The 26,674-nt window shown below is 39.9% G+C and overlaps 1 protein-coding gene across 3 annotated transcripts in view; it reads left to right on the top strand.

Annotated features, from left to right (window-relative positions):
• The window catches only part of sema3fa (sema domain, immunoglobulin domain (Ig), short basic domain, secreted, (semaphorin) 3Fa), a 60,213-nt gene that overhangs the window by 869 nt on the left and 32,670 nt on the right, over positions 1-26,674 (top strand). For all 3 annotated transcript variants that reach the window (XM_015035694.1, XM_015035692.1, XM_015035693.1), the window contains exon 2: positions 1,191-1,339. In XM_015035694.1, coding sequence (XP_014891180.1) covers positions 1,228-1,339 — 112 coding nt within the window. In that variant the 5' untranslated portion in view covers positions 1,191-1,227. The remainder of the gene's footprint in view (positions 1-1,190; positions 1,340-26,674) is intronic.

The raw sequence follows: 26,674 nt of genomic DNA, 5'->3' as shown, positions 1-26,674 counted from the left end.
ATCTTAAACCCTGACTGAAAATCTGACCTCAAACTCTGATCCACGTTTACAAGGAGATCAGTGGCATACATGGATGATTACATCGAATCCCCCTCCATCTCCTTGCTATCACTGTTTTGTTTCCAAACCTAGACCATCATGCATTTTTATGCACGTTTTTCTTTGTTTCTTTCTCTCCTTTTTTTTTTTGCAAATCCGTCCACACTCTGATTTCTTGGATAGCCCTCAGAACCCATTTATGAGGATATTATCTCCAGCTCTCTTTGTGGCGGATGACAGCATGCTGATGCGCTTTGTGATTTAATCTGTGAGCGCAGCCAGTGCGCGCCAGGCTTAAGGGGCAGCAACTCTTTCCAGCCTTGCTAAAGGGGAAACAGTGCAATATCTCCTCAAATTCGTTGCTATGCATTTGTAGCAAACACGCTATGTAGCTTTAGTCAAAAAGTTCAGTCTTGCCGATTTGAATAAGTGCAGAGGCAAACACCAGCTGGATCAATCATGGAAAAAAAAAAGCTACAGAAAATTTGAAAGAAAAAAGGAGCTTGTGATAAAAAAAATGTAGATTTTCTTTGCAAAAAAGATTCACAAAGCATGACTTAAGTTGCATGGCTTGGTGATACATAAAGGCAGCCAATCATGCATGTTGAGTTCCTCATTAGATCAGCACTCAGATGACAGAGTTTAACCATGAGGCCTTATTTCCTTCACTTCAACACAAAAAAGTTCATAATTAGCAGGTGCAGTTCTTTGGATGAATCAGCACCGAGCGAAGACTTTCTGCTGCCAGCACATATATAACATAACAGAATAGGTGGCCACTTCCCCAGCTGGTCAACTAAGTGTAAAACCTTACAGATAAATGTATGGATATTTAAAATAATCAGAAATAAGCCTTAAGCTTCAAATCTGAAACTGACTTCTGTGTCATCTGACACCTGCTGTACAGTGCTAATTATTTTTACAGTGTACAAAATGCACAGCTGTCAGATTGGGGATTCAAATAAGCAACAGGACTCGTGTTCAGGTGCCCATCTGACAGATTACTTTTATTTTACTTCATGGCAATTCACATGACAAGATAAGTACATACGGTTTAGTAAGGGAGAGATTTTTATTTATTTATTCTTATATTGCTTTTTGAATTTAAAGGGCCTGTGGATTTTTGACGCCTGGTGTTGTCTGTCTCACAGCTACGGGACGTCTCCTCTGTTAACAAATAGAGGGACAATGTTGTGGGACAAACTGTCCTGGCTGCTGGCCCTCCTGGCCGTGTCGGCGGGCGGGCTGCCACCTTCCAATGATCCTCTGTCTGCTCCCAGAATCTTCCTGTCCTTTAAAGGTAAGGCACTTGAAAACACTGTGACCTTTCTTTTTGTGTTTCATCTGCAGACCTGGTGCAACACCTTCTCTCCATTTTGGTCTCTATCTGGAATGGGTTAACTGTTGGCAACAGCAAGATTCGGGGTTTGCAACCCTGGCTCTTGTTCAGCCAGAGCTTAACTGGGGTTTGATTGTGTGCGAGAAACCGGTGAGAATAATGAGATGTGCCGCTGATTGTCCGAACTATTCAGGGCCACAAAATTTGTCTTCATCAAATTGCACGGCTGTTATTAGTCCCCCCCAAAAACAAGCCTTTGTGTGACCTGGGCTGCTTTCTAAAATCAAGTCAAATTTAACACTTGGCTGTGCACGTAGTCCGGGTGCAGATCCAGCATGTTATGAATGTCGGTCAATGCCAGCGTGAGAGCCTGTGTGTTGAATTGTCCGGCTAAAATAGGTCCCAGCAGAGCTGTTTCTGCTGCGTTGTCAAAGTGGCGTCCAAGACCGTCCTCGAGGTTTTATTGTACCTGTCTCTGCTGACGACTTTAATATCGCTGAGTTCGGATCTGTCTCCTTTTATGAGATCACCACTCTTGAGTACTGTTAGCCAGACAGCTTTCATGTGAGAAAATTGAGGAACGCAGAATGAACTGCAGCTTTGAAGCCTTGAAAACCAAACCTGTGGGCGATTCCAGATGAACTTACGTGACGCGTGCTCATAAAAACAATAAAAATCCTGGATTGTCTCACACAGTTTGTGTTATTTAAGTCGGTTAATACAGAATTATTGATTCATGACGCTTGTTTGTCTGTATACATGATACCAAACAAGGGCAGCACTTAAGTCCATAAAAGTAGGTCGAGAGGTGGAGCATGGCCAAAGGGAAAACCCATTAACTTTTGTTACAGTTTCTCTCAAAATTACAACATAGGGCATTGGTTCTGATGGAGGCCTGTACTCTATTAATACCCTTCAATTCCCCCTTTTGCTTTAACCTTTTGAGCCCAATCTTTTTCTCTCAGCGGGTGTTTCACTTGTTAATAGTCTCACATTTACTTTGCTGGGAAATGTCAATTTATTTTCTACTATTTTAAATTTGTTTGCTTGTTTTTAATTAGTTTTGGAGGTTAGTTTATGCACGACGGAGCAACTTCAAATGGCCTGAGACTAGTAACGCATCTAATCTGTGTGATCCGCTAATTGTATGGATTTTTGCACTGCTCCACGAGGAATGCTTTATTAATTTTTTATGTGCTGGTGTACTTAACAAAGCACTTGGCTTTAGGCTTCATAATGGCAATGTACTGCAGTTATCTCTTGTGATAAGTGCCTCATGATAATGTAAACAATGAAATTTCCAAATAAGCATTTGAATTTCTAGCCAATATCAGAGTAAGGAAATGCAGAAGGTGAAGGCGTTAAAGGTTGCTGAATTTGCTGCACATGACCCAGCCTCACGTCTTTATCCATAAAGGTCTCTGATTATTTACATTTTAGGAAACTGGTGGGGAGGATTTTGCTACATTTGGCTGCCATTCAAGTTTTGTTTTTTTTTGTTTTTTTTTCTTATCCTGTATCCACAGTTCATATTTGCCTTTCTGACATTTGCTCTCTGTCGGAGCCACTCACAATGAACCATAGATGGAGCTAAACATGGCTTTTAATAGGAAAAAAAGACACAAGCAGAGCATTTTTGTATAAGGACAATGCTTAAAAACCCACTCTTTATTTCACACTCACATTAGGCTGCATCTGAGATGTGCATTAATATGCATGATAAAAAAAAAAAAAAAAAAAACAACTGACAAATTATATAAAAGCATCGCTGTGATATAACAGCACTTTTGCACCATGTTTGCGAGAGTTGATGTTGGCTTTTTTCCTTTGATGCTGATAGGCTGCGGCTTATAAATCCAACATCTCCATCGTTGAAATGAGAGGAATTAGTTCCTCGTTTTGAAAGGAAAACATGATTTCTTTGATGAAATGAAGGAAATTATCTCTACAGAACCAAAGCTGCTTTATGTATCCTGTCTTTTGAACTATTTTCCTTGCAGCTGATTTGAGTGTGTGTAGTGAACAACTCGACTTTTTTCTTCACTCTTTCTGCTATGGGATGTAAATCTGATTATGGTTGCAGACACACAAATCACTCTGGAAAGCTGACAGTATTTTCCCTGATGGTTAATAACAGTGTGCATTGCAGACTGAGTTTAGACCGACAATCAGTGAGTCAATGAGCTAAAATCTCTTTACAGTTCATCAAGCTTTTGGGTTGCTTTTCTTGAGGATGAGCAGGAAACTCCTCAGAATCGATGGGAAAGTGGTCGGATCTAAATGCAAAACAATCTAGGAAGAAAACCAGTTAAATGTCTCAAAAAAAATTGAGAATGGTAACACAAAATAACCTTAAACAAAAAATCAAATTCTTTAATTCATAGCTTATCAGAATGTTCAAATGGCCCAGTCAAAGTAAAACCTAAATCCAAATGGTTAAACACTACAAATCTAATTTGAATTTGATTGAATCTGAGATATTTTCCAGAAAATAAGATGCATAGACCTTGTAGAGAAATACCTCAAAGGATTTGCAGCTGTGTTGTATTGAAAACCAGTGATTCAGGAAAATATCGACTTGAAAGCATTTATATGCCATAATGTACTTTTTTGTAAAAAGCTTGAGTTGTAGGCATACTTTTCCATCCGACTTAACAGGTGTGCAGTATCTAGTATTTGTCCATCTCTGAAAAGTATTATAAAATGTACTGAAGCTTACAGCTGCTGTGAAGAGAGGTATGAGTACTTTTACAAAAAATGTAATGATATCACTTCTAGAAGCAATACATTTAGTGTCAGGCAAGTTTATTTATTTATTTGTTTATTTCAACCATTTCACATGTTGACATACAATTTCTGAATGAAAATGAGTAGTTTGAAGTATGGTACCATGATACTATTTGCATTAAGAACTTTGTGAAACTGCATCATATAAGACGAAAGGAATATCCATTTGAAGCAAATCATCATGCACGAGTCCATAAAAACAGAGCTGAGAAACAAAATCCAGGCAGCACACCTTTCAATTTCTGCATCATCTTCATTAGAATTAATTGAAAGGAGTAACTGACGATTTAGCACAAGGTTTTATTTAGAGAAACAGGACAAAAAGGCTCAAATTTGTGCGAGTATGTAGCTCTTCTGTCTCATAAAGGCTGAACTAGACTGGCTTGTGTCATCTGCTGGGAACTCCTATAGTTACATTTAAACAAGGTCTATAATCACCTGCTATTTTAGTGCACAGGGCTCAGCGAGGTTTTGACCCTTCAAACAGGAGCCAGTCACTCCCGAGGTTAACTGCTCTCAAACTGTGGGAGAATGGCACCATATTAACCAATAATAGCTTGTTAGGGCAATCCTCAGGCACATTTGAAAGTGTTTAACTCTGTTTTGCTTTGGCCTCTTTGTGGTCCGCAGCAGAACACCTGGGCGCAAGGTTAGCTGTGGGAAGAAAGCCTGCAGGAGGAAGATAAACCCAGGCAGTCCTGTAATTGAACTAATTTTCACGGATGGTCTTTAGGTTCGTTCAGCCTTTGTAGTCCCCCTCTCCTTTGGACGGTCTTCCTCTGACACGTAATGAGCTGATGGTTGTCACGCCTGAACAAAGACTTCACTATCGTGCTCATCTTTCCTGACGGTTCTCAGGGCGAGCGTCAGAAATGGTGACATGTCCTTCATCTTCTCATTCTCCGAATAATAAGCTGCTGCCACTGAGTTTGAACTTGCCGTTTTTAACTTTCCAACAATGGGGTGCTTCTGCAGATTATATCCCACTGGCAGATTTGTGAGAGACTTTTAGTTTCCACATGTGAAGTCAGCGTGACATTCCTCTACGTAGGTGGCCCTGTTCTGTTGTCATTTATTGGGCTCCTCTGGCAAAGGGAAAACATTAATCACGCCTGTCATGCCTGAGCTGTATCCCCAAATAGTTAAGGGGGTATGAAAGCATGCACCGTTGTCCACTTAGATTCAGCTTAGACGTTACCATGTCAAGACTAGAGAGCCAATCTTCATCTTTTCAGCGTTGACCTTGCCACTACTGCTTTTAGCTTGTTCTGAATTCTCTTTAGCATTCACAATAATCTTTAAGTAAAACTTTACCTTAACGGGGAGATTTTCAAAAGTCTTCCAGTATTTCAGCGTCCAACCTTTTCCATGACGGACTGAAGCTTAAAGCTCAAAAGGAGAAAATAAAGCAGGTTAACACATTTAGCCTTCCTGTTATCTCTCCTCTGGGTCAAATTGTCTAAATTCTGCTAAATATTTGTCCAGCTGATACAAATAGAGCCTAACATATACATATGTATCAGAAGAGATGAAGTATAAAACAACCATAAATTCAGAAATACAAAGCAGTGAACAACTTCTCTGTGCTGCCTCTGACTTTCATTTAAACACATACGTGATCATGAAAATAGTTATATTTGAGTGATTTTCCTTCAGTGACAATTTCCACATCGAGGATTGTTATAGGCTGGTAGCACTTAAGTATATGGTGGGTTCACTCATCAGAAAGGTATCATAGTTTTGAGTTTTTGATCGATTGATCAGCGAACCGTGCCGGTCAAGGTGAACGTCGTCTGATTCCCCAGATGATTTCTTGGTGCATCCAATAAGGCGGATATCCTGTAATTAATCGTTGCTGCAGAAAGTTTGTTGAATTTATTGTTGCAGGATTGTTTTTTTCTGAAATCTCTATCATCATTGTTTTAATCTTATGATGATGATTCAAAGTGATGCAACGCCTATAAAAATCAGTGCAACGTCACAAACCTGTTGCAGACCAGATTAGTTATTCATCAGACCCCATGATTGACTCTGGGTGATATGAATCATCAGGGAAGGTTCAGAGTCATTTTGTTTTGATTTCTACATGCATGTATAATGCTAAGACAGAAACTGACTGTAAATATTTTTGAACTTTTGTAAAGAAATGACTCAAAGAAAAAAATGTCTTTAAAAAAAATACGAACTTTCTCGTTTTCCATGAAACGAAGTTTGTCTAGTTAACGTTCGTCATCTTTCAGGTCTTTATGTGACCTGGAAACTTTAAATTCAAATTGATCAAAACCAGCCATGAAATAGACAGTAGATTTTATGGCTACTGTCCATAAAATCTCTCACTGTCATTCATCTGAATAAATTTGCATATTGCCTATTTGAAAAGCTTTTGTCAAAATTCTGTGTTCACAATGCTTCATGTATTTCTTCTTGCTATGATGCATTCACCTGTTATTTTCTTTAAACATCCAGAATTGCTGAAGGAACATCTAACCTTACGTGATCTAAAAAAAAAATATGTGGAAAGCTTCTGCAAAATAACATTTGGTAGCTGTAGCACGTGAGCCCCTAGCAATTATTACAATACTTAATTAGTTTCTTCCTCAGAGGCGATGCTAGTGGAGAAAGGTTGGTGTATCCCAGCAACCTCTGCTCCACAGGATGCGTTGTGTCAAACTCTGATTATTCAGGAGAGCCAAACAGAAGGTGACAGCTCCACTGCTAAATATAGTGGCCCTCCTGTCTTCTCTTTTTTTTGTTTTTTACCTCCCTTCCCTCCTCTGCATCGTCATCCTCCTCTGCTTTTACGCCATGCTTACCCTCTCTTCCTGCCTCTTGATGAGAAGCTGGCAGTGTGAGCTTAAGGAGGAGAGCACCCAGTGTGCCGCCCACAGCAGGGACACTGTTTTACCACATGCACAACAAAAAGAGAGGGAGCATGGATTTTTAAGTGGCCACAGTTGAAGGAGGAAGCTCACACTGGGCTACCAATCTGAGGGCAGGAGCATGTTTAATTTGATTAACTCATGCAGAATAAGCAGAGATGGTGTCTCGGGCTACGTTAGGTTGTATATGGTTGGTAATAGTTGCTTGATTGCCATAGCAGACGTGGGTTTATTGTGATAAAACAATATTAAAATGTTTCTGTTTATTTTTTTACTCCCCTTTCTCTCCCTTTCATTCTCTTCAACGTTTTCTCTTCCATGAAAATCTTTGTTTTCGTTTATATCTTTTTTATGTATCTTCTCCTTGTGCTCTTTAATTTTTAGAGCTCCCTAGCAGGAGAGACATCTGGTTCGGAGCATTTTCTTTCTTGTTTTTTTTTTTTTTTACACTTCACTTTTGCCCTCAAATGTTTTCCTTTTAACCGTAGCTTGGTAGACGTAAAGGTTTCTTGACTCTGTCTTCTCCTTGCGTCACTGTGTACCTTGTAAAGGTTATGTTTTATGTCTCGGAATAAATCAGCAATTTCACATGATTAAAATGTGTGCAATTCTCGCCCATAAATCAACTTCTACTATTCTTCTGCTTAAATCAAGCAGCAAGTAAAAATTACACCACAGTCATTAAACAAAACAAAGAAAACACAGCACTCTGATCTCTCTTGACCTTTTCTAGTGATCTTTTGAAGGTGGCGTCAGAAATTCCCTCTTGGTATCCAACAATCTCATTGTGGAAAGAGCAAGATCACAGAAGGAGGCTGTTCTATTTCTGTCTTTCTGCTGGGATTGTTCTGCTTTTGCAAGTTCAGTAAATCAGATAAAAATATTGCAACTACGACTGAATCTCCACTTGTTGTTCTTGTTTATATGCAAGTTAATGTTAGCACTAGATGTAAGCAATATGGGCTTCTGTTGTATTTACTACAAAAATTATGATAAAAACTATTTTAAAATTCACTTCTATCCTTTTTGGGAAACACCTGCGACTTCAGGATGTCAGATCCCCAAAAAACGCAAATAGTGCTGTAAAAAAACAACAAGTTAGCAAATAGCCTACTTTAGCAGACTAATTGTTTATAAATAAATTAAACAGGATATCGGGTACATTTAGTGTGATGAGGTGTTTATTTTTCTTGTTGTTTTTCAGTGTGACATGTTTAAAGATGAATATTGAAAAGGTTTATAATGGCCACCATATTTCTCACTCATTTCAATTTGAGTATAGACATTTAAAATATCACATTAATAAATCAAATGGCAAGCAAATAGGCTTTTCAGTGCATCCTAGACCTCTTAAATCTGTAAAAAACCCAATGCCATAGTACTTTAGGACAAGTTACCCTAACTTCTACCGTCAGGTGTTGTCCGTACAGCTCTGTAAAAAACTAAGAGCCCACTGCACTGAACCCCATTGAAAACCTCCTGGCTTTTCCACCAAATGTTGATTTCTGAACTCTTCCTGAGTTAAAGCATTAGTTTTGTTGTTTCTAAATGATTACAAACTTGTTTTCTTTGCATTATTTGAGGTCTGAAAGCGCTGCATCGTTTTTGTTATTTTGACCATTTCTCATTTTCTGTAAATAAATACAAAATTTTTGCCTGTGATTTTGGGGACATGTCAGTAGTTAATAGAATAAAAGAACAATGTTCATTTTACTCAAAAATGTACTTATAAAAAGTAAAGCCAGAGAAACTGATCATTTAACGTGGTCTTTTAATTTTTTTCCAGAACTGCATTTTGCAGCACAAAGCAGGAAAGAACAATTCTCCATTGACCCACAGTGCGTACCTATTCTAAAAACCCGAATCTCAGTCTCAGGCTCCGTCCGCTGCATTAAGAGGGACAACCCTCAGCTGAAACACATCATGATTTGTGTGAGTGTGTCGGTGACTGTTTGCATGTGCCTGCTGGTATGTTTGTGTCTCCTGGTCTCTGCTGTTGCCACTTTTTTAGATGGAAATGTGGCAGACGGGATATAAATAGATGCGAGCCACTGTGGCACATCAGACTTGTCTTCTCGTTCTCTCATTCTTAGGAAGAAGCTTTCTGATGTTTATGATTGTTTTCTTCTTCACCCTTGAATTTTCTTTCAGAAGCAGTGATTGTGGTTTTGTTCATTAAGAAGTGCCGTTTTTATACAGACTTGTCATAGACCTCGGGTGAAGGAGGACGTGGGATGAAAACAGGGTTCAGGATTATAATGGATTTTATACCAGAGGTGGTTTGGTACAGATTTAAAGTGACAGAGAGGAATGTTTTAATATTCATTTCAGGTCCATGTGGCTACGTCTGAGTTGTTTGTTGATGCCTGTGTGTCTGTACGTGTGCGAGTCTGGGTGCTCGCATGCTTGCACAGCTTCTTAAAAAAAGAAAAGAAAAAGAAAACTGCTATCTGTGACACTGCTTCGGTTTGGTTTCCATAGCAGCCTCTACCTGTCACTCCTCACAAACTGAATCAGGTTCAAATGATCCCCTCCGAAGAGAGGAGGTGGGATGCAATCACTGCCTTGCGCTTATTTCCCCAGATGTCGGCTGTCTTGTCTGTTGCAGGAAATCCTGTAGCACGGCACCCAGTACTTGGCTTAGTCAAGACAATTGTGAAAATAAATTTACTGAAACAATTGAGATGGAGGCCGTGGTTTGATTCTCGGAGTGAAGCAAAACTGACATGCAAAGAATTATTTCTTTGTCGAGGTCCAGACTACATGGACATTCTCTCCAGATATGGCTGAAATGCTCGAGTCCTAAGGGGGTAAAAGGGAGGCTGCTTGCAGTCGATCCTGAAATTAAATAGAAAGCAGGTCAAGGACACTTCTCCCCCTGTTGGCTTTTGACAGCTATCATTCATTTTCATGTGTCTGTTGGTGTTTGGATCATGTTCCTGACCAGACTGTCATGATGGCCAGTTTTAACATTCCTCAAATGCGCTGAATGCGATCACACAGTCATCCTTTCATGAAAGCCATAAAAGCTTGAGACATTCCAACACTGGTAAAATTATATTCTTTTTCCAAAATATATTCCGGTGCAAAATGTTAAAAGGTGAGGTTAGTTCAGAGTATTTCAGTAATACTTTTCTAGGGCTGGTTTATACAATTTTGACACAAGAAAGGGAAAGAAAAAATACCTATTAAAGACACAAGCTCGCCTTACAGGGTTATTACTGATTAAAACATTCATTTACATTGCTCTATTAGATGATTTTAAAAGAAAAACACTCATTTAGATAGAGTTTTAGCAGTAGCATGCACGGGCCTGCTCCGTTTGGAACAGTTTAAGCATAAGAAGTTCAGAAACGCCAACAAACACGTTAAAGACACTCAAACTGATCATCCTAAGAAATTATTTATCTTCTCAAAACACAATGTACTGCAACTAGAGTCCCAATGGGCGAGGGGAGCCAAGTTGTTTGGCTACTACGTCTGAGTCTATAATCGGGAGCAGTTAGCTGCTCGGCTAACATCTTGTAGCATGTGTGTGGTAAGCAGGCTTGGAGCGTGGCGTCTTTGGCTAGTGGCTACTACAGGTCGACGTTTCAGTGTGGGGTGGCCTCTTCCTTCGCTAAACCGTTCTAATTTGCAGCCTTACTCTGCTGTAAATTACAGATCAAGCAACAAAGTAAATGCTTACTTTTTGTTGTTGTTTGTTTTTTTTTCTCAGAATGTCATTTGAACTTGTCTCGTTGCATCCTAGATGCTTCGGAGAGTGGATGTACAGCATGTAGGAGTGAAACATGCAGAAAAACGAGTCAGCCAGCGGCTGGGAAAGTAATAAGAACTGTCGGGAAGATGAGCTGAGAGGAGGAAAGTGTGAGGGGAGCAGCGGAGCAGAATCAGACAGTGCTCTGAGAGCGCTAATGGACTACAGGGCATCAGTGTCAGGTTTGCTATCTCAGCCAGAGTGTGGATAAATGGAAGGATTTGAGAATGAAGAGCAAGAGAGCAGCGTGGGTGCACAAAGGCATACTCTGGACAAATTGTGTGTCTGCTTCCCATTAGCTTCGTGTGAGTGTTGGACGAGATGGTTTACTTTCAGATGCTGACTGCCCAGACAGCCTCCACAGGTCAGCTCTGTGACGAGGCCCTGACTGTAACCTCATGGTGCAAAGTTTGTTGTTGGACTCAGTGAAACTGCCAACTTGGTTCACACTTGCTCATCGTCACCCTGATTGCTTTGGAGGGATTGTTGTAATTTGTCATTGAAAGGTATTTTGACCTAAAAGCTGAAATGTGTGCTTTGAACAATACATTTTCTCTTCAACAGAGCAAAATTATTTCAAATGCTTTTAGAACTTTTAGCAACATTTTTATAGGAAACTTATTCTTCCCTCAAAGTTGCGTCGGAGCTGTTTTTGGGGCGAAAGCTTTGCAGTCTCATGAGATTTTCAGGTGTTGTAGAGACAGTACAGTAAGTGTGTCAATGTGGGAATTTGTTTTGGGTGAAGTCCAATAAACCGCTTAGGTAAAAATGAAACCTTTAACTGACCCTGATCCTGAACGTGTGGGAGGCTGCAGTGGAGACTTTGGATTCAAAAGGCCAAAGAATTCCTCCTTCTCTTCATGCCTCCCTCCAGAGATGCAGTTAATAATTTTTGCTACTCTTCGCTCCCTTTCCGGGTTGCTGTATGATGCTTAACTGATAAAAATGGAGCCCTTCTCAAATGCTTACCACATTACTCACATACGTCAAAGTTTGAAATTTAAATGGTTAGTAACTGGGATGAGATGCAACAATCTTTTAGCCAGAAACTACATTCTTCAGAGGTCTGCGGTCCGCTAATGTCCCTGTCCTGCAATTTTTGGATGTGACTTTTCTCCTACACACTGCTTCATCAAATAAAGGATTCACGACCAGACATTTGAAAAAAAAAATCCTTGCTGACGTTACCAGAAAAAAAACCTGGCTGACGCCATCCTTTTTTTATTCAGGTGTGTTGGAGTTGGGATGCATCCAAAATTTGCAGAACAGTTTCACTTGAGAGCTAGAGTTGCTGATCTCTTATCTAGCTCATGTTTTGATCAAAAGACAGTGTGAAAAAGAGATGGAAATGAAATACTGCTTTCTTCTGGTTACTTTCCTGGAATGGAATTGGTCAAAATCAGAAACGCAACGCAAAGAAACGCACAACGCTGTATCATCCAGGAGACACATGATCTGTGCATTTCTTGTAATAACTTGTCTCTTGAAAAATTACATTCCCTAACTTCAGCTAACAGCCGTGGCTGGAGGTAATAAAAGCAGACTTTTAAGGTCAGAACTCAGAGTGAGACAGAGCCTTTGGAGCAGAGAACCTCCTGAACTCATCTTGTCTTGGAAAGACAACACAGAAAAATTGAATCCAAGAGGAAGGGCAGCATGTGGTGGAAGATGTAGTTTCCAAACCTCGTTTGAGGGTTAGCACACTGAAAGATTCTTGGGACGGGACGGCCTCTCATTCCCGATCTTTGTTGCGACTGCATTGACACTATGCCAAGATTTTCTCCATGCCTGCCCCGGTCACGCCCCTGCCTCAAAGCATTGTTTCACAGCTATGTTCTCAGGAACCTTCTCTAGGTGTCTCGCATGGTATGTTGGCAGTGCCGTCCGTGGTGTTTGTGCCATATGTTTGTGTCTGTGTTCCTGCATTTACAAATGAGAAATGGGAGTACGGGCCTCCTATGTTGCTGTTGTTATTGTTGTTGTTGATGTCTACGCCTCACTCATCCCTGTGAATGGACTGCATGGACTCAATAGGCAAGGAGGCGTTTGTGTGAGTCGAGTCCATCATTCATTTACTTCATTCGTGTCCCCAGGGAAGCGGAGGGGGAGTGGCGTACAATTCTGGCACAGCGTTAATGCTCTGGGCACCTCTGCCTTTCCTTTTCCTCTCTCTGCTCACGCTCTGTCTATCTATCCCTTATCGTTTGGGTCTCTTTCCTTTTCTTCTCTTGACATAAATGGTAAAACAGTCATTGCTCTGGCCATGATCTCGTGCTTTCACCTTCTGTTAGACGTCACTTTGGCTGAAGCGGTGCTCCTCTGGATGTTGTGCTTCGCCACACTACGTTGATGGACGACCACAGACGGCCTTTCACAGAGCAGCACTTCCTGGCACAGATACGCACAGACAAACTTTTTCTATTCCACGTCTGACAAATCTACTTTTAATGCGGTCGACTCAGCTGAGAGGAAATGTTGCATGCTTTCTGGCACTGAAGGATCTCCAACACATACACAGGCTTTGTTCAAACGTAATCACATTTAGAGAGAATGGGATGATTGCTATTCATTAGTCCATAGCCTGTGTCATTAACAAACAGGATCTGTGCACAGTGTGAAATTTACCTTTTCTCTGCTGTGGCTTGATTGTGCTGTTCTATGAAACCATCTGTGAAAGATTAATTAGTTACAAATCATTACAGCCATTCACACCACAAGAAAAAAAGAAAACCCTGAGAGAACCTTCATTTATCTCAGCTCCTGCACAATTTGATTAAATGTTTAGCTGAAGGGTTGGGTGATGTCTGGCATTATAAAAATTGCTGGTCAAAGTTGTAAAAAAAAATCCATCAGCGAAATGTGTGTGCATGTAGTGATTTCATTAAGTTTTAATATTAGAACAAATTTGGAAAAATTATTTTACATGCACTATCAAGTGTGTTTTCAAACTATGTGTACAACACAGAATAAACTCTGGTGCCTACCTCAAGGAGTCATTTAGCAAGAGGCAGGGTACAGAACAGACAACCATGCATGCACACAGAGTGTTGCCGGTGTTAACCATTTCATTTTTCTTGGAGTCCAACTCCGAAACAAGGGAGAGGAAAAGGTGGCAGTGTTTTTGACAATGCGTGGTATTTTGTCATTGTTTTTTTATTTTGCTAGTGAAAGTGTTAAACTCGCTGTCAGTGAGGCTGTCACTCCGGACAACCAAAGACCCCTTCAAATGATTTAAAAAGAAAACACTTTGCCAAACACTTTGTTTGGTTTTGCACAGTGTGAACCAGGCTTTAAACACTCGCACTTACAGACCTGTGCTCACAACCTGCGGGGAAATATTCCACCTCCTTTTTGTTTGCACCAATACTTCTCTCTTTGTGGTACAGAAATATGTCCATAAAAGGAAAGTTTTCTTTGTGCTGGTTCTGCACGCTTTTTATAGAACACATTGCGACATCCGAAAATTGTCTAAGATGAGACTTTAGTTTTCTTTATTCTGTAGCTGCTCGTTCTTTTAGGAAGAAGTTTGGACAAAAAGTTCTACAGCTTGTGAAGATCACCAGGCAGTGGAAGAATAACGTGGACGTCAAGAACTTTTTACCATTGTATACGTCTTGTTGGTGTCATGAATCATTCAATACCTGCACTCTTATATTTACGTGTATGTGTGTCTGTTAGCTTTGCAACAATTTTCCATGCAAAACCTGAAGACACTGGAATCAGATTTTTCTTTGCACTTTTATCTCTATGTTGACAGTGTTGGAAATGACTCACACGTACGTTACATGATCATAACCAGATTGCCGGAAAAGCAACAGAAAATAAACATGGGAGACTGTGCATGAACCCATAGAGAGAGAAAAAAAAAACTGCCTGCATTTCAGATGAATGAAAACAGATTAAAAAAATGAAAGGGAATGTGAAAGTACTGGGTGAGAGAAAACACTCATGGAGAAAAAGCTTCTTTCCATTTGTGGTGTGGAGCAATCTGCATTTGGGCTCCTTATCTGTGCAGGCCGGATAGCTGAGCGCTGATTTATAACAAGGTACGACAGCTGAAGATAAGAGGGCTCTTAGTCTCCGTGGATCTGTGAAATCACTGGCCTCCTTTAGCACCACATGTGAGAGCGGATGGAGGGTGACTGTCACGAATGTTGCTTCATTCAGGCTGATAAGACTCTAGCCATACTCTGACTTTTCTTATTGTTGGACCACAATCACAGTCGTCTCTTCCAGCTAATAATATTAGCGGCTACAAATATAATGTTTGCGTTCCAGATGTGGTAAGATATTACTCGTAAGCCTTTTGGAAGAATCAGTTCAAATTTTCTTCTGCAAATTCATCTCTAGATCAGCTTGAGCAGAACTTTCAACAAAAACAAACCACAGAAACTGAAGCCGCCCTCCGACTCGTTGCATGCAGGGCTTTGTTTTCCCTGCGGATAAAGTTGGTTACCTCAACGAGGGGCGTCCCAGTAATTGCTGTGCAATAATCAACATGACGGGCTTCTGAGAACAACAGGCCTTGATGTGGTTTGTTTTACCTGTTTGATTTTTTTTTTTTTTTTTGTCCATTACAGTTTTGCCAAATCTCCACTGAAATTTCACCCTGTCAATGTCAGAATCACATGGGTATAAATATGACTAAAACCAAACAACTATTCACATCTTCTCCTCAATAGACGTCGTCAGGACGGTGACCTTTATGGTCCCAAGTGAAGAAGAGGCCACAGGGGTCAGAGAGTAGGACGTCCCGGCTGTCTGTCAAGCACAAAAGGCTCCAAATTAACAAGCTGTGGTGGGTTAGAAGGTGCATCAGTCAGCATGAAGTTTTTAATAAAATATCACACATGACGACAGTAATATATAGGTTTGTACAGACTGCCACTTTAGGGTAGCTGCGGTTTAATTGCGGGGTATAGGTGAGTGAGTAGGGCCCACCTTTGGCAGATAGTTCACATTATCCATTCAAAGAGTAACAGCTGCCAACAGGTTTTATCTTGACTGACATTTTTTTTTTCACTACACACATTCAACTTTTAGGAATGTAAGTGGTTGTCATCAACTTGTAATTACTCTGTGTGAAACAGAGATGGGGAGTCTGGAAGTTAGACTGGAGCTGCAAAAAGAAAGACTTCATGCTTTACTTTTACAAAGGGCATTTTCACACCTGAAAGTAATGCAGACTCAATTTTGTTCAACTGCAGACCAAAATATCAGTATTTGTTACATTTCCAGGTGGTGCAAATCCCTTTAACATTGAAACTGTGTCAAATGATCCAAACCCTTTAAAAAAATCTTGTTCCTCTCCCCTCATCTGTGGCGGCATAGTAGAACAACTGTAGGAAAAAAACACGATGACCTCCAAAGAAGACATGAGCGCAACTTCCTTCTTCAAAAAAATGTAAGCAAAAATGGAGTTGTGTCAGATTTTAGCGTCTGTAGGATTTCTCTTTTGTCTTTGGTGAAAGACGACTAGTGCAATACTCACCCGTTTGTTTAGGGTGTATTTACCCAGAATGCCCTGCGATGCAGTATACTTCCTGCTTTTGTGGCGGTCTCTGATCCGCTTGCAGCCACATATGCATTCAAACCGGGCCAAAGTTCACTTCAGCCAAACCAAGACGTAGGATTTTAGGCAGACCAGAGTTTGCTTTTTGGTACGTGTCACAGTGTGATTACACATTCACACCTTTCCAAAAGAACCAGTGATATGGAAGCTAAGCGTCAAAAGCACATGCTAAAAGCATCAGATTAATTTAAGACTTGAAGAAAAGTTAGTTTTGAACTTCTCCGTGAAGAAAACAACTTTTTTTTGTTTTTCCCAATAATTTGGTTCATCCTTGCAAGTTGCTTGATTGGCCATTTTCCTCTTGTTTCATTCCTTTACACAGCTTTGTTAAAGAACACTCAAACATAAACATTTTATGTTTTGTTTTTTTTCCCCCCCTAAATATATAAGAGATTAAGCTTTAACAAACAACATGCACTGTTTGATTTTCGTCTTCTTTCAAGCCAACCTCAAATGTAACTCGGTTTGACATTTTATGATCACTAAAATATGACTGTGCACGTTTACAGATGTTCCCACATCTAACTATTTCCATAACAATGTTCTCAATTGCTTTCCAAATGTCTGTATTTCATCTACTCCTCCTGGCTCTTCTGTTTCTTCTCCTCTTACCCCAACTCCCACTTATTCCCAGTACGACCGTGTCCATCCTAAAGGCAGTTGGAAAGAAATAAATGCCCTTGACTTGGGGTCATCATTCCTCATGTCCTATTTATGCTAAGCAGACAGACAGGCAGACAGCAGATGCATAAAGTGACACAAACTCTCACTTATGCCCATTTAAGTTAGTCAAATGATAAATTTTTCCCACTTTCCTGACACATTTCCAATTGGTTTTCACAAAATATGTAAATTAAATCAACCTTTTTGTAAATGTTTGTGTGGATGTGAGGCTGAATTAAATACCTCTTATGCTACATATTCTCCAAAAACGCAAAACAAACACTGGCAGCTTAAAGTTGCAGTCGACAGATGTCACCGGCTGAATGAAGTTTGCTCCTTCGTGAGACTGCACAGATGGCCATAAAACAGATTTTTGTGATCAAATGATATCTACAGAGAAGACAGCTGGACTGAGAACAGATTGAAGGACACACCGCCTCATGTGACCCCCTTCCTGGGAAAGTTTCTGGTGATACAGAATAGGCTGAACACGAAACTCTAGAAAGCACCATCACACATTTGCAAGGCGAGGCTTTTATCCAGGTCTTCACAAAAAGAAACAACATTTTTCCTGGAATACTTCCAGTAAGGCATGGGTCGTTAAAACATTCTCACAGTACGATAACTTTGAGTCAAACAGCCCAACTTTATGGCGTCAAGAAAATATTTATATTTTGTTTTAACTAAAACCGAAAAATTCATTATTCCTACTTTTGCTAAATTAATGTAACGTGTTATTATGGTCACAGTTTTGTCTATAGAATATTTTTGTTTATTTTACATGAACTTAATTTAACTCTATTTTAAAATAAACACCTGCAATATTTAGTCGTTGCTCAGATTTGCCATTCTGCTTTGCAATAACAGTGAGAGTCTAACAAGCTACTTACTACTAATGGGTAAATCAGTCATTTTGTCATCCTGACGTTGGCTGCTTAACAAAGATTTAACTTGCAGCTTACCAATTCTAGTTCTTAGCACAGAATTACATTAATTAGAGTAATCGTCTGTGCTCTTTTAGGTCACAATTACTGCCTGTGTTGCCCATGATCAGAGACATTTTAAACTGACACGTTTTCTTTTTTTGTCAGTGAGGTAAAATTGAAAGAATCTTCATTCAGTCAGCAGATCAGCACTTTGTAGCAACAGACAGAGGAGAAACAGAACCACATTGCTCTGCATCATTCTCTTGCATCTAATTAAAAGGACTTTAAATCGAAAAGTTTAGGGGGTTATAGATTTCCTAAACTTTTATATCTCGATGGTGAATAGCTCCAAGTAAAGATGGCGTCTGTATTATCTGAAATAACTTGTCAGAAACTGTGTTAGATTTTGTTTGAGAAACTTAAAAAAGATCCGCAGTTATTTCTTTGCCGAGTTTGTTGCTGCAAAACAAAAAACAAAAAATAACTGAAGCACTTTTCTTTTCTGTGTGCAATTACGTACCCGATTCTCCTGGGATGTCAGAGCCGTATTGATTTGTTAGTTGTCCATTACACACAGTAGGGTCACTGATGAAATGGATTCCTGGAGAAAAGTTATGATTGATTTCTTTTTCAGACAAGGAATGTCTCAAGAGACAAATCTTGACCTTCTGGTAAGTGTCAATTAGCAATGTCCACTGGAGCAAACCTTGATATTTTATTGGATATCTGTAATATTGGTCAGCAGAAGGCAACATCTGTGCAGAGGTGTGCTACGTTCGACATAAAACATGATGACCATCTTAGTTTCACATGTTTTCTTGATAAAACTTGCCCTCTGGCTTTAACTTGTTTTCAGGTCATATCAGATTGATTTACAAGTCATGAGAGATTAATTAAATTAACTCCGAAAGTCTCATGGGATCTTGATAACGAACCGTTTTAAAACAGAAAAAAAAAACAGTCATTTCCAAAGAGGCATTTCAAGCTGATTGACACCAGAACATGAGCTGCCAAGTATGAGATTATAATATTTATGAGCATATATTATATCAAACATAAAAGATTGTATGACTGTGAATTAAGAATTCAATGCCTGAATAGACATTGAAGTCGTCCTTTCAGCAAGTTTTCACATTAGGTCTTGTCACAAACACCACGGCCATGGATCTCACCACACTGTGCAACAACTAGGCGCACCATTGTGCAGTATTATCTGCCTGTCCCCTGCCTGTCATATGGCATTAGTGCGCAAGGTTCGGCTGGAGGTTCATGCTGACATGTACCTGGTTGGGGGGGCGACCCTACCATTGTGTGGCACTGACATGAGGTCAAGTGGGTGCATGCATCAGCGGGGCATGCAGTATTATGTCCGCCGAAGAGAGGCAGATGGGCTTCTGACACGCATTCATTTGGGTTTTGCAGACGATAAACTCACAAATGCTGATGACTCTGGAGCTTAACTAGTTGCTCTGTATTCCTGCTGAGAGTCAGAGTGAAAACCGTCGCCTGACGATGCAGTGCGATGGCTACCAGAGTTCACCTAATGCTAAAATGACCTTCATGCATTTAAATTAACTCCTGTTTATAATGAAACTTTACATGTTTTTTTTGTTTGTTTTTTTAAGGAAAGTCATAATAATTCCTCTCTGCCTTGCAACTCTTTGAGATATTAAGTTGTATAGGTTTAGGTTGGATTGTGCAGTTCATCAACTTTGTATTGCGACTTTCATTTCTACTCCAATCACAAAAGCAGTATCATCGACAAAAACAAAATATGTCATTGCAGTCATTTTGACAACATTCTGCATTGCCAGTATTCTTTCATTTTAAGTCAATTATATGTAACTTGTGTTCCAAAATTGACCCTACGGTTCTGTCATCAAGTAATGCAAACAATAACTTTAAAAAAAGGAAATCTTCATGGATGAGGACATTCTGAGTTTTGGCTTTTGTTTTTTATGTAACTATCAACAGAGGTAAACAATGGCTGCAGATGAAAAGCCTGTAACTTGTCAAAAAATTAGTTGTTGCTTTTCTTGAATATTTTTTTTTAAATGTCTCCCAGACGTCAGAATATTTGCATAAATCATGTCCTGTTTAGAAGTGACACTTGTCAACCTTACTCTGTTCAAGCAAGAGTTAAATGCTCTCTGCGAGTGAAGTATTAATCTGTTAGCCGGAGCAAAACTGGTGCAGTGAATTCTCCCCATCTCCCCTATTTCCACCTGTAAAATGCATGGTGCCAAAGAAAAGAGAGAAGGAATCAACCAAAAAATGGGGCGTTTGTCAGCTCTATGAACTGGTATGCAGACAGTGGCTGGTGGATGCTGGCAGGACCAGACAAGCCAAAGCAAACAAAAGGTGTCAGAGGAAGGCTCTAGATAAGCAGAAATAGAATTAGAAAAGTTTGATTTAAGATAGATGTAGATTCTGTAAATTTAGGTAGATGTGCGTGCATGACAACATCTTTAAGGAATTCCCACTTGATGCTGATTTCTGCTGGAAATTCTCAAACTGCAAGACGGAGCGATCATAACTGAGATATATATATATATATATATATATATATATATATATATATATATATATATATATATATATATATATATACACAGAACTCATCTTAGTGGTGAATGTCTTATTGAAATAATGGAATAAAATGTTCTGTTCTGGCTTTAGGTCAATATAACATGAGTTAGTTTTTCAAAATATATCTAAATCTGTCATGCTTTGATGATCTGGTTCAGCTGGTTTTTCTTAATCTGATTAACCCCAAGTCTCACTACATTTATCATCTCAACAACATAGTCTACAACCTGATCCAGGAATAAAAATCTCAAAACTGTACAATTTGAAAATATTGCTATATTGTTGGGAAACATTAAATTCATCCACCAAATTTCAGAGAGCTCAGAAAAAGGTATAACTTCAGATTAACAATAACTCCTCCTTTTACGGAGTCTGTATCTAAACTTCATTTATTGGGTATAATTTGGAAGTTACTGTAACTAGCTAATAGCTGACTGCTAACAACATTGCCTTACAGTCTCTGGTAAATTAAAGTCCAGTGCTTTGAGTTTCCCTAATTTGTCAGATAGTTATTAGCAAAAATAATCAGAATGCAATTCAAACAATTGGTTTCAGTTTGTTTGGAGCATCCTGAGGTGAGTGAATCTTGTATTCACACATAAAGAGCTTTGACATGAAACTACAAAAAAGTTATTGAATAATTGGATAATCAATATTGGATAATCATTATTTGAGTAGCCTGAATTCTGTGGCAGTGGCTCACTGTATAGTTTCAAACCTATCATTCTTTCTTTGCTTGGTCTTTTATACAAAGGCCAGGAGTAATGAGATGCACAAAGGTTATCTTGTGTGTATCTGAGAAAAAACTTTAAAAGTTACAATTTTTTAACTCCCAACTTCCATAAAACCATTTCGGTGGTAAGAAACGGCGGTAGGAATGAACATCGGCCTCTCCTGACCTCCCGACAACCCTGACCTCTTTCCTCTGCGTGACATTTGAACAATGTCACACCAGTTTTTTTGTTACTCCTAAGGGACGCGAGTCTGCAAGCTGCTCAACGTTTATGGCACTGAGACGTGAAACGTTTGAGAGAATTAGCAGAAACAACTGCTGCTGTTGTTTTCCTTCGGAGGACAGTCCGCCCTCCCACCAAGCTCAGAGCTGTGTGCCTTCTCCCCATCTGGGAAAATATTTCCCAGAGAATCCAAACTCATGTTCACAGGTTTCAGTTTCATCATTTCTTTTTTTTTTTTTTCAAAACCCCCTTCCAAAACTTAATAAAGCGTCTTACAAATGCCTGCAACATTCATCTGTTCTACTAACTATTTGGCAATGCGTTTGCTTGACAATTACTTTGTTTCCCTTCATTTTTAGGGTTAACCTCAACTCTGCAATAATTTCTCATTTTGTTACCTAAGCTGGCAGCTGAGATCCTAATCAGGGTTTATGCGTATTTGGGCAGACAATCAGGGTTTCTTTGTGTCCTCATTCTGAGTCATGATTAGTACTTAGTAGTCTCTGTGTGCCTTTGTGAGCTTTGTTGCTCTCAGCAGCAGTAAAGGGGGATTTCAGTCTTCTCTCTCTGCATCTTGGCTGTACATTGGTGCTTTCTTCGAGTTTGACTCAGAGTTTCCATGGCTCTCTCTGCTGCCTGATTTGATAAATGAAAGTTCTTAGGCTTGCTGTCAGGCTCCTCTACCCTCGGGACTCCTTCCTCCATTCTCACTTCTCTACGACAACATTTGCTGTTGCGGGTGAAAAATGACCGCAGGGAATAGAGTAGATTGTCAAAGTCGGTCTGCAGAGTGGAACACCCAGAGAGGGCGGAGGTGCCCGCTGTCCCCAGCAGACTCCGAATCAACACTTGCTGCTAATGGTCTCTCTAAATTTACCTACTAATTACCCCGGCTTATTGCCCCCAGCAAGCAGCACTCTGGCTATGACCTTGAGTCAAGGGGAGGCAAAAATGTTTTGAAAAGTGTTTTTGTTCAGATCAGATTCGCCTCAAATCAAGAGGAAGGGAACGGGTCAGTCAACGATTTCACCGTTTCTGATCAAATCAAGATTCTGCAGAGGTCTATAAATAGGAATGAGGAGATTCTTTTGAGAAAACAGACTACATCTGGCTCTGTGTTGGCGCAGCTGACACAGAGAGAGTATTTGCTCTAAGTGCCAGGTCAGAGGTCAGCCGGGGAGAGGAGGATTTTTCACTCATTCATGCCACGTCGTCTCATTATTCAGCCCGTTCCATAATCCCTCTAACCTGTGTTGTCACCACTGACCGCTGCCGCTGCCCGGAGTGACCCACTGCAAGCGACGGCTCAGCTACACAAACAAACAGGGCTTCATCATCATCATTACAGCTCAACTTGCAGTATCAGCACAACTGACGGCCCACCTTTACTCGCACGTGTAAACATTTGTGCACGCAACAGCCAGCCGCAGATCCGGGAGAGCTGCTGGGAAAATTGCTGTAACCAAAACATGGAAACAAACAATCCCGAATTTCATGTTCTTTTTAAAAAAAATGGCTTGTTGGACGAAAAGAAAATCTGGAAAATTAAATGAAAAAGAAATTCAGATGTTTTTTTTTTTATTATTATTTTTCGACAGATGAATTAGATTTGTTCTGGAAGATCTCATTTCACAGTTCTGTATGTAAATGAGACATTAAACTTTGTTTTACTACGATGAGACCAAACTGAGCTCTGGACTGGGAAATGCATCCAACAGATCTTGTGGCTGAATTACCAATTTCCAATATTTTCTTTAGGAAGTATAATTATGTTTGTCCTTTCACGAGAAACTAATAACTTGTATTAAGAGTAGAGGCAGTCACTTTGTAACCTAGTTTTACTCATATTTTAAAGGGGACACAGAAAACCAAACTGGTGCAAAAAGTGGCTAACTTTGAATACCATACTCTCCTGAAGTAATCCAGTTTGATGGTGCCCTCCCAGGTCACTTGAGTAGAGAAGCCATGATGAGTTTTCACTTCAGACCCTTCTTGTCCTTTAACCTTTCACCTGCAGCCACCACAAGCTGTTAAAGACAGCTGTCCGTAGAGAAAAATCAGTCTCATCCACACCGATTTCTGTTTACATGTTAAGATACGTCCAAGTGAGTAGATAAAGGTGAAAAGTAGAAATGCATAGTGCTTCTCCTTTTAATAACTTTAGTTTGCAGAGATGTTTTAAAACATGAAGTTACTGGTGGTTCAGAGGCAGAGTAGAGAAACTGTATGACCTTTGCTGTCAGCTTTGAACCAGAGATCTTCCCCCTTGTGCTTTAATTAACCTCCTCCGTCATGTGAGACAGCAGAAATAGATTTGTTGTAATCTCTCATTTCCACTCAGGATGAGAAGGCGCTACTTAAATCAATCTCTCCATGCTTTTGATTCATGCAAAGCGAGGACCTGTGTCTTCTGATTTGATATGAGGCTCAGGAAGCTTTTGGTTTAATTCCACCGAGCGCACGCAGACACATATAAACACACAGTATCAGTGGCAGACGAGTGTGAAGAGCTTCTGAGTGACAGCCCCCAGAAGCTTGGAGATAAGACGTTATCCGGTGCCAATTATTTCTCCTCGACAGGCGCAGGTAAGCGGTAATCAGCTCCAGCGACATGTGTTCTGAGTCAATAGTCCTGACTCTGTTTGGTGCAGGGAGGCTGATTATTAGGTGCTGAACTGAGGCAAATACAAAAGACAAACACCGTGACAGGCTGAGGCCGATAAGGCTTCCCACTGCTGTTCAGCCGCTGATATCTGCAGTGACCTCTACTTCCTGTGTTCAAACAAAGATACGCTGGTCTTACAGGATTAATTCACCATTCTGTTTATCACTAATAACAGAGAAGCTTCAAATCCACAGCACGCTGCACTTACCCATCAAAAAAAGTTTTGCTTATCTCTCCAAACTGCTTTTTTCACAGAGTCAAATTAGCAGGTTTTTAGCAGAACTGTGGAGAACTTGACTGCTTATTGAGGAGGTGATTCGGTCATTTGGTTCAGGTCTGTTGGATCAGGGACACGTCTAAAAGTTGCAGGATTCTTGAGGACTGGAGTTGCAGACCACTGCTGGGAGGTCATTCCTCCTACATTTTCGGATCATATTAAAAGTTGTGATCTCCAACAAGTTGTAAACTCTCAACGTAAAACTTGTTGAAACGTTTTGATCCTTGCTGTGAATGTAAATGTTAAAATGGTTGCCGAATCTTTTTTTTTTTTTATTGCAGCCACAAATACCCCGAATATTCATCAACTCCAAAAGCTCATCTTGGCATTTCTAACCATCTCTGTGAGCTTTCCAAGACATGGATTACGTGATCAAAGGAGCTCAAGTTTGACTCTTTCAGTTTAAATGGTATTCTGCTATTACAACATCACAAAGGTTTTCCAGACTGTCTCAATGAATTTAATTACTTAAAGCGACACATCCTTGCATGCTTGGCTGCAGACAGGCTTCAGCAAGGTGGGGCCACACCTCTATTTTAAGCAAAAGTGAACATGAGCAGGCTTAGGGAATTCAGACAACAGTCCATGGGTGCCTGGGCAGGTATGCGGGATTTTCTGCTCTGTGCACCCTAAAACCTCCTTATTTTTCTTTTACTCCACAGACAAACTGCTGCTAAGAAAGGGACTTGGATTACAGAGGCTTAAAAAGGGGGGTGGTGGAGGTTTCTGGGTGGTGCATCCTCCTTGATCTTGCAGATGCAAAGAAAGGTCCACTTTCTAGGGTTACCAAGAAAGCTTCTCTTATTTTACACAAAATTTGATACAAGTAGTCAATCATTTGGATTCATTAGCTACAATAAATGGAGGAAAAATGTGACAACACCGCAGATGGATGTTCAGTTTATTAGCAGGCATTTTTAACAACAAAAATCTAAGGACATTTTAGGACACGAAAAACAATTTTCCATGTCTCCCTCTGTGTCTGGTAGTCATTACTAAGGCCTTGTGAGAAAGTGGGATGATTAACACCAGATCCTGACATTTGTCCCCCATCAATCGCCGAACCTACCAGCTGGTTGTAAATTCAGCCGCTTAACGTCATGTCAAGGCTTTGGTTTGTTTCACAGCATTTCTCTTGTCCTGATGGGGCTTGTTTTGCTGACCCATAACACGCAGGAATGCTTTTTTTAGCGATTGAGTTTCTGTTGACAGTAAAGTGTGTGCACACTTCGAGGCGGATCGCTATCATACTGTACTCCTTATCTAGCCGAGCTGTTCGAGTTCAAAGGAAACGTGTTTTAGCATGCTTGTGTAAAAATTCTTCATCCAGGGTAAATTGTCATTTTAACAAAACCAATTAAAATGTCAGAGTGAAAGGAGTGGCTAGTGCTAAAAAATAATTTTACTAAATCTCCTAATTTATACTTGAATTATTTAAGATGAACAAAATGTCAAGGAACTTGTACTTGGTAGTTTGTTAATTTTAGCCTCTGGCCACCAGTCTGGATGCAGCGCCATTTGTGAGTGAGGAAGATGCTAAGGAAGGTAAAAAAAACAAATCGCTTAGGCTCAATGTTGGGGAACTACTGCAAGTAGTGCAATTACAAACCAATGGATGTGAAACTCTGCGCATATCAAGTGGTTGTTAGGGAGACAAACCAACTAAAAGCCTGTTTCATACATTGAATATATGTAGAGTTGCTACTGAAACTTTGTCGCAGTGTACTTTGGTGAGACTAAGATTGAGATTTTCTGTCGCAAACTGTCCAGGGACGTCTAGAAAAAAATTAAAATGTATGCAAAATCACTTTGTGCATATTTTTATTTATGGTGGAGCATCCATAGCACTATGTATCAATTTTAGTCTTTTTTTTTTTGTTTACCTCTACTGAACAAATGTACCCAAATTGATGGCTAACATTTTCTCAGGTTTTACTGTTTGAAAATGTAGTACAGCATTAAAATATACATTTATTTCAAGGATTTTTTTGTTTCTATAAATGTGAAATGAGCTCCATGTATAAATTTATATGACACTACCACTAATTGATGTGGATTGTTTTCAGGGATCATACTGCTGCAGCTTGGACTCTGTTTCACTCATTGCAAACCACAACATCGCAATTAGTTAAATTTTTAATAAAGTTGAAGAACAGGACTGCGTGATAAAAACATGCGCCGGTGATGGAGATCCATTAACTATTCATTTCATATGCTAGCCTGCA

The sequence above is a fragment of the Poecilia latipinna genome, unplaced genomic scaffold, assembly GCF_001443285.1.
Source record: "Poecilia latipinna isolate Pla-1442-1.1 unplaced genomic scaffold, P_latipinna-1.0 Scaffold345, whole genome shotgun sequence".
Taxonomy (NCBI): domain Eukaryota; kingdom Metazoa; phylum Chordata; class Actinopteri; order Cyprinodontiformes; family Poeciliidae; genus Poecilia; species Poecilia latipinna.
Note: the sequence above shows the minus strand (reverse complement) of the source record. Positions and strands in the feature narration are given on the sequence as shown.